The sequence below is a fragment of the Molothrus ater genome, chromosome 10 (assembly GCF_012460135.2).
Source record: "Molothrus ater isolate BHLD 08-10-18 breed brown headed cowbird chromosome 10, BPBGC_Mater_1.1, whole genome shotgun sequence".
Taxonomy (NCBI): Eukaryota; Metazoa; Chordata; class Aves; order Passeriformes; family Icteridae; genus Molothrus; species Molothrus ater.
In genome coordinates, this window is record NC_050487.2 from 13293155 (window position 1) to 13307566 (window position 14412).

The 14412-nt window shown below is 37.6% G+C and overlaps 1 protein-coding gene across 16 annotated transcripts in view; it reads right to left on the bottom strand.

Annotated features, from left to right (window-relative positions):
- Positions 1 to 14412, bottom strand: part of DLG1 (discs large MAGUK scaffold protein 1) — a 141290-nt gene that overhangs the window by 64724 nt on the left and 62154 nt on the right. For 2 of the 16 annotated variants that reach the window (XM_036388485.2, XM_036388484.2), the window contains exon 1: positions 12637 to 13125. The exons of 12 other annotated variants lie outside the window; for them this stretch is intronic. In XM_036388485.2, the coding sequence (XP_036244378.1) occupies positions 12637 to 12864 (228 nt within the window). In that variant the 5' untranslated portion in view covers positions 12865 to 13125. Of the gene's footprint in view, positions 1 to 12636; positions 13126 to 14412 lie in introns of those variants that run through there. 2 more of the 16 variants (XM_036388476.2, XM_036388479.2) reach the window with 2 other exon arrangements.

Consider the following 14412-nt stretch of genomic DNA (forward strand, 5'->3'; position numbering starts at 1 on the left):
TCCAATTTTAAGATAAGTATTTATTATTTTATTGAAAACTGTAATAATCTGTGAACAATCTATTATCTAAAAATATTTTTAGAATAGATGTATTTGCCCTAGAACACTAAGCATGAGCAGAACAGAATTTACCTCACATTAATGAACAGCAAACAGAAAACCACACCAGGAAAGTCATCTATAACAACCCATTAATTGAAATCCATTAGCTTTCAGGACATAAATATCAATTTTAAAAGGCAAAATAATTACTTGATTTACACTTAAACTGGCTTTATACTAAAGCCACTCCTTCATTTACAAAAGGATTTGCACATATCAGTGACCAAATTTTATCTTGACACATGCTGAATTTTTCACAAACGTGCACTGCTACGCTCACTCCAGCCCTGATGGCACAGCTGCCAGCTCTGCTCCTCAGCTGGTTTCACTCATTCTACACCATGGAGACCCTGCAAGCTGGGATGGCAAACTCAGCCTTTTGTGCTCATATCAAACTGTCCAAAAGATCCATTTTGCATGGCACTTCCTTGACTTATTTACTCTGGATAAAAGGAATATTAACTATACTGACCTGAAAAAAGTGGGGAACAATAAATATTACAAGTAGAAGCTTAAGTTTCTCAGACTATCATAAAATACATGAAACAATGCAAGCGTTTCTTGAGCTCTGACTTCACTTCCATTAAGTTTTGGACTAATTGTGACAGCATACTGGCTTACACAATCATTTCTGCCTATTTCCATTTAGTTAAGGTAATTAAAGCACCTAATCTGTAACACGGTTGAAATTTCAAATTCTTCATTACAAAAAAAGTCTGTAGAAAGGACTAAGACAAGGGGTTTGACTTCTGAATTTATGATTCAGAAAAAGCAAAACAGGATTAATCAGACTCTCAAGAGTCCCAGCTATTGCAAGAAAATTCTGCAGTTTCCTTTTTTATATCTCTAACACCAACAACACTACACAACACATTTCCACTAATGTTTCAAGTCCTTTAACATTGAGAAGCTAATCAATTAAATCTTTCAACAGTTTAAAGGAAAAAAAGAAGTGAGGTTATGGCCTGCATTTATTTACCTCCTCACCACAATTACTGAAAAAGCACTTTCCTGTATGCTCAGAACAAGAAGACACCAACCCTTAGCCACACTGTTGTAACATTGGTGAGCCCATGAGAGGAGTTCTGAGGTTCAGGCTTTGACAAGTGATGCTCCAAAGTTTCCACTCCCAGGCCACTGTCCAAGCTGCTCCTTGCCAAGATGCTCTAACCTGCCCTAGTCCCTGTCTGCCACTATGGAGTAAGGAACTAAAATAAAACAGAGGTAACAACAGAACAGAAAAGACAAATCTGACTCTTCAATCCAAGGGAAGGCTATTTCCTAAAAAAATACACTGAATTCTCTTTCCACCACTGTCTTGCATTTAAAGGAACTTTGAACAAAATGCAGAAGAACAGCTCCCATAACCCCAACTCTGCTCCCCTTCATTAGGCTACAAACAAGCAGAAGCTGCTCTTTGACTGTTGAATCCTTGCCACTAAAAGAATGCTTTCCAAGTTCATGAAAACTCATGGATTCAGCATTATGAAACACACAATTCACCTGCAGCTCTGGAATCCCTGTACTGGAATAGGCAGCAATCTCTGGAAGTTCTCAGAGGAAATATCACAGCTCTTGGCCTGGGTTTATATCCCTCCTCAACCTCTGCTCTGGCTGCTGCTGGAACCAGGGCACCAGCTTGACAGGCAGGCCAGTAGTTCTCTTCTGCAGTTTTTCTTTTCCAATAAGCAAAAAAGCAAGTTGAAAATTGTATTTTACAGTACATTCTACTTCATCTGGTTATGGTTTCTGAAGTAAAAGGACAAAAATTAATTAAAATTGAACTCTGCAACAGAGGTAAAAATGAATAGGTGAAGAAATTGGCTGAAATGAGAGAAAAATTAACACGGAAAACTATGAAAGAAGAAAGTGAACTAACAGGCAAAAACAAATTAAGTGATCATGCTATAAATATATAACTGCCTACTTGCTTTGAATTTCAAGAACCAGAAAACAAAATGTATCTTTCTGTTCTGGTTTCTGAGGCTCAAAGCCAAATTAGCAATTGTCAATTAAATCTTTCAAGTCCTTCATTACTTGAATTTAAGTGACAGCAGTAATGTATAGTATAAAAATTAACATCAGACAAAACCCAACGTGCCAGCACTCCTGCCACTTCCCAACTGCACCAGAACACAAGATGAACCATCTGTGGTTCCAAGATGGGCAGCATTATATCTTGTATTGTACATAGGAAAAAAAACTGTATAGCAAAAAACCCCAAGATTATTTCTAATTCAGAAATGCCTTAGGGCAGCAGCTGGGAATTCACCTGTTACTTGTATCATTAATCACATTCTCTGAGACTATTAATTTAACCATTAGTCCTTTCCAGATACATTTCAAGATTAATTCCTGCCACTCTGATCATCTCATGACTGACACATAACTCAGGGGATGAATCTAGCAGATTGCATTTCCTTAGGAGACTTGGAGATTTCCAGCTCAGGTGATCAGGATTGCTGAGTGACACCTAAAAGCCAGAAACTGAGATTCTATCCCTGCATTTAACTTGCACTCTTGCCAGGCTTCCAAACATCCTCTAGACATTTATTCTCATTCTTTTTTTTTTTCCTAGTGTAATTTATTCAAAAACATCAAATAGTACAGTGCACTACAGAGAGAGATAAATTATTCTGATAGCTCCACACAACCAGTAAAAGTTGCTACACTGGATGAGAGCAAAGGCCCAACTGGTCAAGAATCTACCAGCAGTAAAAACTGACAGATGGGCAAGTAGGAATTAGACATATGCCCAGTAATTTTCCCAGAAAACCATCTCAGAACCTGACAGTCAAGGGCTTCCTGAGCCACTCTCTGTAACAGCTCTGTGCCACCTGCTCTTTGCAAATCCATTTAACTCTGCTTTTAAGTAATTTTCTTCTTGAGTCTTCAAAAAGAGCATTTTGTCCACAGTGTTTTGTGTCAGTGCCTTTTACAACTTTAGAAGAAATTTTACTGGGCAGATTTAAAATTAGGTATCTAATGCAGAATTTCTAGTTGAGAACCCTCTTAACTTCATTTTCATTTTATGTCTTGATCATATTTTCCCTCAGGCTTTTTCTTCTGGTTTATTTTAAGTTATCTATCCTTATAGATAACTAGATTGTTCTTCTTGATGCTTTGTTACTCTTTTCCTTTTTACTTATGCTATATCCTTCCTAAGACAAGGAAAACAGAACCCCCCCAAAATTAGAATTATACACAATAAATATACTCAGATCATGTTCTATGTTACTTGCTACTACTTCTTTAACAATACCCAACATTTCATTTACCCTTTCCATTATTGCATGGTACTAAGGTGACATTTTCATACAATCATCAGTGATAACTCCAAAGTCTCTTTCTGGAATTGAAATACTTCATTTGTAGCCTATCATATCCCTTTTATCTCATGGCACCATTAATTTTAACAGACTTTAATGCAAGAGCCATAGTTTTCAAAGACTTCTGTAATTATAGAAACATTCTGATGACCACGTGTTCCCATGTAGATTTTGATCTGCACGGTCTCTGTTTTCAAAGATGTCTGGATGATCTGCAAATCCTTATTTTCCTATTATAAAAAGAAACTGACTTGTCTTAAGATTACCTGTTTATCCCTCTACCTGTTAATTATTCTGTAATAATAGAGAATTTCCCAAAGTTCATACAATAAGGAAATCAGACTGCTTAGGTGCAGCCTACAAAGTACAGCTTTGCTCCTTTTTAAAAGAGAATCATATGTGCCTCTTCAAAATTTTTGTTCTAGTAACTAAGTCAGTTTAAACAAAAAGGCCACACAGAACATAACAGACAATTCAGCCACATTAAATGCAAGTATCATAAGAAATCCTGAATAAAGATCAAATCTCCTATTGATTATGTGTTCCTCTTAACACATTAATCTAAGTTCTATTGGCATCTGAATCTAATTTTCTGTACAGTAAAATGACTAATAGGAAATACTCTGAGTTCAAAGCTGGGACTGCCCTAGCTAGTTTGCTACTTGGAGATAGGCATCTACTTTGGCATTCCACACCTATCTGGGAATATGGTTTTAGGTCTGTACTATCACCACCTTCATCAGAGTATTCCATGGTCTCTTTGCATAGCACTTGATTTAGCATCTAACTGCAAGTGCTGCTCTGCAACGAGGCTTAATGGGCTCAAAGTCTAAAAAGCTTTTCTGTACACAGAATTCTGTGAATTTTCCCTGCATTCATCTTTTTAAATTACAGAGTTTAAAGGGAAATTAAAAGCAGTAGCAAAGGAGTGCAATAAAGAGGACTTTTAAAAAATATAAAAATTGCTTTCCAGCAGTTTACAGCTTTCAAAGAGCAGTTTAAAGCTATTATATTAGATGATGGATCAGAGATTGTGATGTATTTTGACATTCTCAAGTAGAAACATTATTTGTCATTATACTTTTTACATAGGAAACACTAATTTATATACCCTGATTTATCAGCTACATCATGTCCCACTAAGCTTCCAAAATGCTGATTATATTAGTACCAATCTTTAAAATTAAGTTTTCTATCTGACTTGGAATACAGATGCCTTTTTCTACTAAATATACAAGCTTTCTAGTTTCTGAAATCAATCCCTACATATTTATAGTCTGTGACAATATCATTTCCTGACTTTCCTTCAGATGAACTAAGCAGAGGCTCTTGAATTTTCATATAAAGCAGGTGCTCCTGAATATCATCTACAGTTATAGAACACTTTTCTGAACACTCCAATCACTTATCATGATTTCAGACTGATTACCCTCACACTACAGAGAGAATCCAGAGTTTCTTCTCTCTCCAATGGGAAAGCTGACTCCCTTCTCACCTGCTACATCACACTGGGTATTCAGATACAGTTAGTTACCTAAGGAAAACAAGTACTATTTACTTAGTAAAATAAATTTGCTTTGAAGTAGAACTGTACTCCAGCAGCACAAGCAATCTTTACTCCCCTCCCTACTTTGTTATGAAAGGCAAACATTACTACCTGGGAGCAATGGAGCACAGGCTCCTCAACTGACTTCTGCAGGCATCAGTCTTAGAGAAGCAATTTAAATAAGCAAATACACACACTGTGAGGGAGCACTGATAAAGAGAAGACCAGAAGCCAGCAGACCCATCCAACACATTCCCACGGTACAGCAGTTTCCAGGAAGTACCACACAAAGCAGTGGGAAGAAAGTAAAGATTCCATCATCAATGAAAACTCCTGAATTATACCTGCATCCCATAAAATGTCTGAAGTCCTACTTAGAAGACTGACACAGCTGCATAGATACTAGTCTCCAATAACAAGAATAATATACTAACTTCCATACAGATAAAAAAATGTTGGCAACTTACAAAACAACTCAAAACTTAAGCTGATTACAAGGACATGAAAAAAATTAATAAGCAATTCTATTTTACCAGTGTTCTGGTGTACCTTAAACTACTTTGTCCTTTTTCTTTTTTTTTCCTATGGAAAGTATGCAAAAGGCAATCTGATTTTAAGGAAATCATTGCTTAAATGTATCATTTCCAAAAAGACTGTTGCAAAGGACAAGAATATACAAAGGAAACACTTAATAGAGCAACAGACTGAAAACTCATAAATGCCAAGATCAGCTTACAAGAGACAAAATGAGTCATAAGTGTCTCTTATGTGTCTGGAGAACACGTCAGCTCAACTACATCCTAATGTGCAGTTAAACACCAACAAAAAGAGAAGGGCAGCAAATGCACAACAGAAAACAAGCTGTAGAGCAAGGCTGATGTATTAGACAAGTGGGTTATAGGCAATGAGATGAAATTCAATACTGACAACAAGTCACATGGAACAGCAATAAATGGCACAGAGACACCCTGAGGAATACCAAACAAAAACAAGTCCAGAAGTGCTTTGGTTGGTGGCAAGGGTTTTTTTTTTAAATCATACAAGATAGACAGAAGGGAATCCTTGCTCTACTTTCAGAGGATTCTTTTAGTCCTTCTGAATGTGCTCTTTTGATATTGAACCTTGTGTGTGCAGCCACAAAAACCTAGTACATGGAAAGGGGCCTTAGCTCTTTCAAAAGGCAAGGGTCAGAACTGCACCAGTGTGGGCATCTTTGAGTTTCTTAGGGAATGAACCATCATGTGGTCAGGTCACAAGGCTGGTCAAGTGGGGATTAGCACTTTAACAACTTGAGCAGCAGCAGTTTCCAGCAGGTAACGTTGGCAAACCTTAATGAGGTCCAAGAAAACTGCTGTGGCTCAGGAGAGTCAGGAAGCATTATTGGTTTGTCTTGGAGTCCAAGCAGTTCCTGGAAAACTCACAAGAGGTGGCCACTTAAGAGGTCAGTGGATGATCCCTAGTAAACAGAGGTATAGTTTAAAAGATATTGCAGCTGAGTATATCAAAAGATTAGGCAATATTTTTTCTCTTTTTTTTCATGACAAACTACTTTTAGGGAGAACATTGATGTAATTAATTTTGACCTGTATAGAATTGACTGCTGCTAGTGCTATTTTGGGACAGACCAGAAAAAGTAGATCCTCAAAAGGATTCAGGGACGCCTCGCTAGGTGGTGTGGTATTAACAAGTTGTCAAGTCTCAGTACTAAATTTGGCCTCTGCATAACATTTTCTGAGCTTCCATGGCAGATGGCACATGGTTATCAGCCTTTGCTGTGGAACAGGAGTGCTCCTATCCATTCTGTAAGGAATGAAATGGAGGAACAGTGCCAACTGATCAGAAGGATTTCTCCTAAATTCCAACTGGAGAAATCTGTAGAGTGTTCCTGAAATCATCTATAGAACTATGCAATCTTCATTTGAATTGAATTTGGAAAGACATTTTAGAAACAGCTTTAAAGGAAGCATCCACTGGGACCCCTCTGCTACAGAGCCATTACATGATAAGCAAAATGTGAATTATGTGGTTATACCAATAAACAAGAATGAGGCACTTCATTTCAATTGTACATGAGGAGGTTGATGCTTTCCTTGCATTGTCATCTTTTGTGGATCTGTCAAAGTAATTCAAAATTGAACTGTCTGGAAATGCTTCACAGTAGGATTATGCTTGAAGTTTAATAATCAGCAGCATGTTGAAATTAGTTTGAATTCTCTCCCAGGGAGAGGAGTGATGGACACATTCTTCACTCAGGCTATCATGCCCATGTTAAAAAAGGAAAAAAACAAGGGAGTTCAAGAGCCTAAATGCTTCACTGAAATTTTTTAAAGTAATTGTTAATCATCAGGAGAAATTTAAATTCCTTCTTTGCTTTGGAAAACAGATAAAAGCAGTGGCCCCAGCAGAGGTTCTAGGAAAAAGAAACAAATCTTTCTCAAAAGATACTGCATAGCTGGTGTGCACATACTGATTTCAATTTCTCTTTTTTAACAGAACAATTTCTCTCCTTGAGTTACTAGAAATCTCAGAAATGCTGTGGACACAACATTGACCAGGACTCTGAGCTGGGTCTAAACTAGAAGTCTTAAATTGCACAACAGGATACCATGTCAGCCCCCAAACATGGATGCAGAGATCATTCTAAAGGACAAGGTCATGTTTTATAAAAACATCTAAGAAGCTTCTGTTGTATAGTCTTCAAAGTAAAGGAAATATCCTGCCCATCTTAATCATAATTGAGAGTGCTCTTGATGTTGTGGACCAAAATAGAAGAACAGGAAGAAGATGATTTTCACTTTAGATTCAGTGGTTCTGTCAGACAGTAATTTAGCTAATAATTGTATTAACTGAAACATGTGCAGCAGCTTTGGCAGCAAAACAGAAATGCTATACTACAGGAGCCATGCTAGAGCTGTTCAGTAAGCTGACAGCTGGTGAAAGACAGACTGGCCTGCAATTGACTTTCAAAACACTTTGTCAATCAATACAAGCCTCAACTGTGAGGGCAACTATCACAATATAAAATAAATTAGGAAAGTTATATAAGAGCCCTAAAGAGTCCTACCTTTTTCACAGGCTTCCATGCACTGGGCTTCATACAGCAAGACCTTGTTAGTCCACCTGAGTTATCAGCTGAAGACAATGGATTAAGAGGGGATCCAGTGTCTGCCTTGCCTGAGGATTCAGACTCTCGAGCACAATGCAGGCAGAAAGCCCCAGTAGTAGCAGCAGCAGAACTCCAAAAGCAAAAAATTCTGTGTCTCTTTCTTTGTTTACCAGATTTCTGACTCATTCTGGAAAAGTAACTTTCTTGAGATACAATGCAACAGAAATATGCAGAAATTATGTTACCAACTCTGAGTGAGACAGAGCTGTGAGAGAACAGGAAAGAGAAATGGAAGGTGAACCCCTCTGGAAGGAAGCAGTGCCTGCAGGTAGCTGGAGCACGGCTCAGCTCTTATCACCACTCCCTCGGCTCTTATCAGCACTGCCTGCTGCAGGTGATTAGCTGAGGTAACAACGTGCACATGCCAGCACTGCAGGCACACACAGGGCTTGGGGGACACAGCAGAGCCCCATCATTGCACAGGCCTGACCTCAGCAGAGGAGACCACTGCCCACAGCAGGATGCTGACAAAGTCTACATGGCTTTACATGAGTCATGCCAGATATTCCTAACATTTATTGATACTCTTTGGATTTTAAAATTGCCTATCTCTAAAATGTCAAGCAAATTCCACAGTCTTGAGAAGTTTTCATCTCTACTGTACACAGAAAATGTTTACAAAATGAACCAAAAGTTCCAGGGAAAGTCCTTTGATGCTTTGGTTAAACTACCAAGAACTTCCTGCTTTTTGGCCTATTGACTGGAACACATATTAATGCATTCCTCTAACAGAATAAATTCATACTGCTTTTATCACTGCTACAATGCCATCTTACAGAAAATGCAACCAGTGGCAGAACTAATTTGCAAAATAAACTCACGCTTCTACAAATGTGTGATTGTACATAGCTTAAAATCAAGAATAGGAAGGAAACTTAGTACAATAAAACTCATGCTTCAGTTTCAGAAGGTGCATTGTTATAGAGAAAATCATCCAAAGCACGTACTATTTAAAGCTGCTTTCTTCTGCATTCATCACAATATTAGCAGCAACAATATATAAATACTTTGGTATATATCAAAATACAGGAAGGCTAATAAATATTGCCCTAAGAAATCAGTTTTTCAAGAAATACAGTAAAAGAGGGATTAGGGTGGAGACCTGACTTTTTTTTAAATCATTATCTTCTTAACTGCCTTACAACACCTCTATGTTGTTGTGTGATTAGACATAGCATTTTGTACATGCTAGAACTATGTCCATAATACTCCAATGACTCTGAGAGCAATAGTCTAGGACTAATGACACAGTAAAACTTTTATCAAGGACTTAAAAGGAAGATACACTAAGTCGAGAAATGACTGGGTTCAAGCAACTCACAAAAGCAGTTGATAAGCTCTGAAATTTAAAATTAAGTTTTTGAAATGGCTAAGTGGATTTAGGATGATTTTTCTGTCCTGATCCTTTTCATCTTTCCTAAAATATGTCCTAGAAAATAGAAGTAAAAATGAGCCCAGGATATTCAAGGAGCTAAACAATTTTCAGTATCACATGCTGCAAGTGTATGCTCAGTTACATGCTAAGAAAAGCCTCAGTGATTGCTGTTAGAACCAGTTTAATGACATGTGGAATTCAGACAAATCATTCTGCATTTGTAGCACACCATGAGCCAAATACCAACAGTTAAAATGCTTTCTGAGACATGAGAGCTGGATTGACTGGCAAGAATAGGGGCTTCTCAGAGCTCTGGAAAGACTTCAAAGAAAAGCAGTGATCTTGATACAGGTATCATCCCTGATGCACTGGGCATATCTCTTGTTAGGACAGCACTTGAAATCACCCAGTATTTGTCATTTGCATAATGGTATATTTACTAAGCTCATGGCCAGTTATTCACCCTTGTGACACTATAAATTTGTTGTATGCTTGGTTTTACTGTTATCTTCCATTTTATACCACAGATTTGGCTTTTATTAAAGAAATTTAAAAATTTGCTGACAAAAATTGATATATCAGCTCCTAATCGAATTCCTCAATTCTTCTATTTGAGTGACTAACACCACATCACAGAGAATGAGAAAGAAGAAACAATAAAGGCCTCGAATTCCTGAGCATGTTAAATCTGCTTCCAGGACTCATAAAGAAGTCTGGTGTGGTTAGCTGGGCACCATGCACTTAGGCATGTGTGCATTCCTTTGGGCATAAACCAAGGGATAACTACAGCAAAAAGCAGTGCTACCATATCCATCATCACCTTCAGCCTTGCTTCTTAGGATACAAGACCCTACTCAAAAAATACCCTACCTCAAAATCCAAAGTCCTTTTACCACCTTGCTGGGGCGAGGGTGACCCAAGCAGGTCCCAGAGGACAGGCATGTCCCATCTCCAGAGTCATTTCCCTTTCACTGGAGATGGAAGGAGCTAAGCTAATATGGCCAATTAATGCCATCCAAGAAAGCCAAGGAAATGAAGGGACAGCTAAAACTGGGAGCTTTGTAGCAGATTCACAGGGGAAGCAGGAGACAGCCACTTTAAAAACCATCAAATGATTTTGTATCTGTTGAAAATCACGAAGTCACAACAATAAGACTTGATAAAGCCACGATCAGCTGCAGAATTTCTACAGGCCAGGCTAGAGAAGTACTTCACACCTAATTCTTATCTGGACTCTGCAAACAGGATTACATTCAAATGATGGGGATGCATCTCAAACGAACGAATAAAAGGTAAAAAAATGTTCAGAATGCTACAACACAGAACACAAACTGAAGAGAACTGGAAAACAAAATTGCACACAATGAACAACCTCCAAGTGCCTTTTTCTCTCCTGAGGCTAGAACAGCTGCAATGGGTGGATAAGGTGCAAGCACAGTACAGCATCCTTCCAGAGGAAGTGGCTTCAACAAGCTCTCATGTTTTTAGTGCATGACTTCTGAATATGCTCATTAAGGTTTTTTTAACAACCACTTCAAAATATTTTATGTTTTTTCCCCTCCTTCTGGCCATGAACATGTATAAGCAGTATTTTTAATTATGAACTGTCAGAGCTATGAAAAAATCTGGCAGGCTTTCCCAGAGGTAAGGAATCTTTTCCATAGCAGAAAAATAGAACAAACACTGGGATATTCACAGAATCAATGCTTTGGATTGAAGGGATCTCAGGAACTTGACCTGGTCCAACCCCCACTCAAAACAGAGGGTATTCCGTATTTTATTTATGACCAGCTTTCTAGGCCTGACTAGTCAGTCCAATTGTAAGCTCCACACATTCCAAAATTACTTCCTCAAGCTTTAAACAAATGAGAGCAACTATAATTTTTATTCAGAAGGTTAATACTATATATTTTTAATTTTTAAAAACCCCCAGTATTTAAAAGCTACTGTGTCGACCAAATACATCACTTGGAGTTGAATAATGACCCATTAGGGAAACTACAGGATCCAACTTCCACATCATGTACAAGATGCAACAAGAAAGTCAAAATTCCCCTCTATGCTCTCCTATTCATTGTTTACTCCAAATTCATAGGAAAAAAATAGGTAATAATAGGCAGACTTCAGAGGAAGTGCCAGTTCACCATCTTTGAACTACTAACAGATAGAAATTATCCTCATAAAATTACAGTGTCTGAGGGTAACAATTTTTTCCTTCTTTTGTAAGTTTTTGTAGTATTTCAGGTTAAATCATTCAAGACATCTTGACTAATGATGAATTTCACTTGACAGTAGCAAAACAAACCTAATCTCCTATGTTTAAATAATTCTGACATTTCAGCATTGTTCCATAGGTCTTAGTCATATTTTCCCAAGAGATACTAATTTTCTAATGCCAGTAAGTTTAAACTTCTCTGTGTCAACCTTAAGAGGTCATTCAAACGCTACACAATTAAAATTTAGCTTGCTTGCTTTTACCTGACTTTGAATGATGATTAACACAAACATCACATAGAGCAGATGGACAGCGAAGTTGAAAAATGTCATGTTTCTCTTACAGACTGCACTATTGAATGTACACCCTGTATGTAAGGGAGACATTCCTTCATCTGTGTATTATTAGCAGCCAAAAAACCTAGAAAGCTGTTACAGAATTGAATTTGTTGTGTTACCTAGAGTTAAGGTTTTAAACCATTTAATTCTTTAGATAAAATTCCTGAACCATTAAATACGTAGTCTGTTTGATTTGACATCTTACTAGAGCTATGGAATTGATATTTCTTAACTACGTTATTGCCCTCCAGAGCCAAGCAGCAGAATGCAAACTACATTTTCAATATTTCACTGTTTCATTAGGATATCTCACATTTAAAATTGCTGGAGGCTCATCACTTGCAAAATAAATAAAAATCAGACCTCATTTAGTGTTTCCATTTTCATGCTTTAATGCTAGAAATTATACAGAGCTCTTTAGAATATGAAAATGAAAGCAGACAGAAAACGCCATCCATAAATAAGAGATTATATGAAATCATGCATATATAAATAATTGCTCTTTCTGACTAGCAAGCAACCAGAAAACATGCAGACACAATCACTTGAACATGTGGCATATTACCTGGGAGGAGCTGGCAGCGACAGAAATGCAGTCAATGAAGCCATGTCTGCGAGTGAAAAATGCCACAATCTGCTGCCAGCGGGAAGGCTCAGCCCGTAACTCCTCTGAGGAGCCTTTCTTTGCCCACTGCTTCTGCTTGGGGCCTACCGAGCTGTGGCTGGAGCCAGCGCTGCTGCCTCGACTGGCGCGAGAATAGAGCAGCGTGTTATTTCCGAAAATGTAATTCATCTCTGCAGCTCTGCAGGTGGTTGCCAGGCAGTCTTAATTCCCTACCAGCTGCTGAGTGGTGAATGAGCAAGAAAAAAAAAAAAAAAAATGCAGATAGAATTACAGCAGCATCGTTTACAAAGCAGGAAAACAAAATTCTTGCTAGCTGATTGCTTGCTTGCTTTTCCTCCAAGGATTTCTACCTCTTACATTCCCTCTCTACCTGTGATTACGATGAGGAGTATAATCTTGAGCAATTTAAAAAAAAAAAAAAGGCAGCAAGCAAAGGTTTTCCTTATTTTTCCTTTCGGAACGCACAGGATGAAAGCCTTGCTTTCTCTTCCTAGCTGCCAACAGATATTTAAGGGAAACTGGGTAGCAGGTACAGTACAACGTTACAAATTCACAGCTATGAGGATGGTGGTGGATGATAACAGCTACTGGGTGGAGAAAGCACAGATCAAAAATAACCAAGTTTCAATCACTGCCTGTAGAAATATCCAATAGCATCTTTTCACTTCCTTGCCTGCATAAATTATGAACCTAAAGCAAACAAAACAGGGAATATAGAGCAGAGCTGCACTTTTTACTGATTTGGTCTTTATGAAAACATTCCACAGAGCAAAATTACTTTAACCCCATGTTCAAAATAAATATTTAAGAAACAACTATTTGCCAATTTCTTCTTGGTTTTCCCTGTTCTTTTGTGCATAAAACTATAGAGGGTGTGAATCATAGTGCCACAAAACAATCATTTTGTGTTGTAGATCAGAGGATTCCTAGTGAAGTTGTTCTACTGTGGTTTCGGGCTTGTTTAATCCTCAAGAAAATCAGAGACTAAGATTAAACAGAGTCACACTCTGTTCTTATTCTGTGAATAATGTGCAACATTCATAACACCTACACCCAAATTTCTGTGCCTGCTGTAAGCATATTATGAAAACAATAAATATATATATATATTTCTGACTCAACATTACTTCTCAAAAGCACAGGAATAATTCAAAACAAAAAAATTCTTATTATTCACTAATGACTTTTCAGTAAGATTATTTTGATCTCCCATGTACATGACGAGTATTACTGTTAGAGGCTTTCTCTGCTTTCTTCGTAGCAAAAAAGTATTCAGAATAATTAGCTGAAAGATTATATGGAACTCAAGTTATCTTACAGAACTCACCATTCAAATTTTGGTAGCAAACTATTAAAAAAAAAAATCCTCTAGCTCACATCAGAGGGATTATTTTGGAAATCAGTTAAATGTCAAGCTTTCAGTAGCAGCTCATCTCTGGAAAGTTATCCAAACAATTTGTGGTATATTTCTACAGTCGTGATCATAGCACCAGGAAAACATTTTAAACAAAAAGAGAAGTCTTCATATGACAAACAAAGACAGAAAAATTCCTAACAACACAGCCACAACTTACAGCCACATAATTCTAAAAATCCACTGCTCCATGATGTGCATTTCAGTGGAGTTACTAAATTTCTTCACATACTTCTTGGGATGCAACATAATCTGCTGTTTAACAAATTCTTACTGACAGCTATCCTATTCTGAGTTACAGT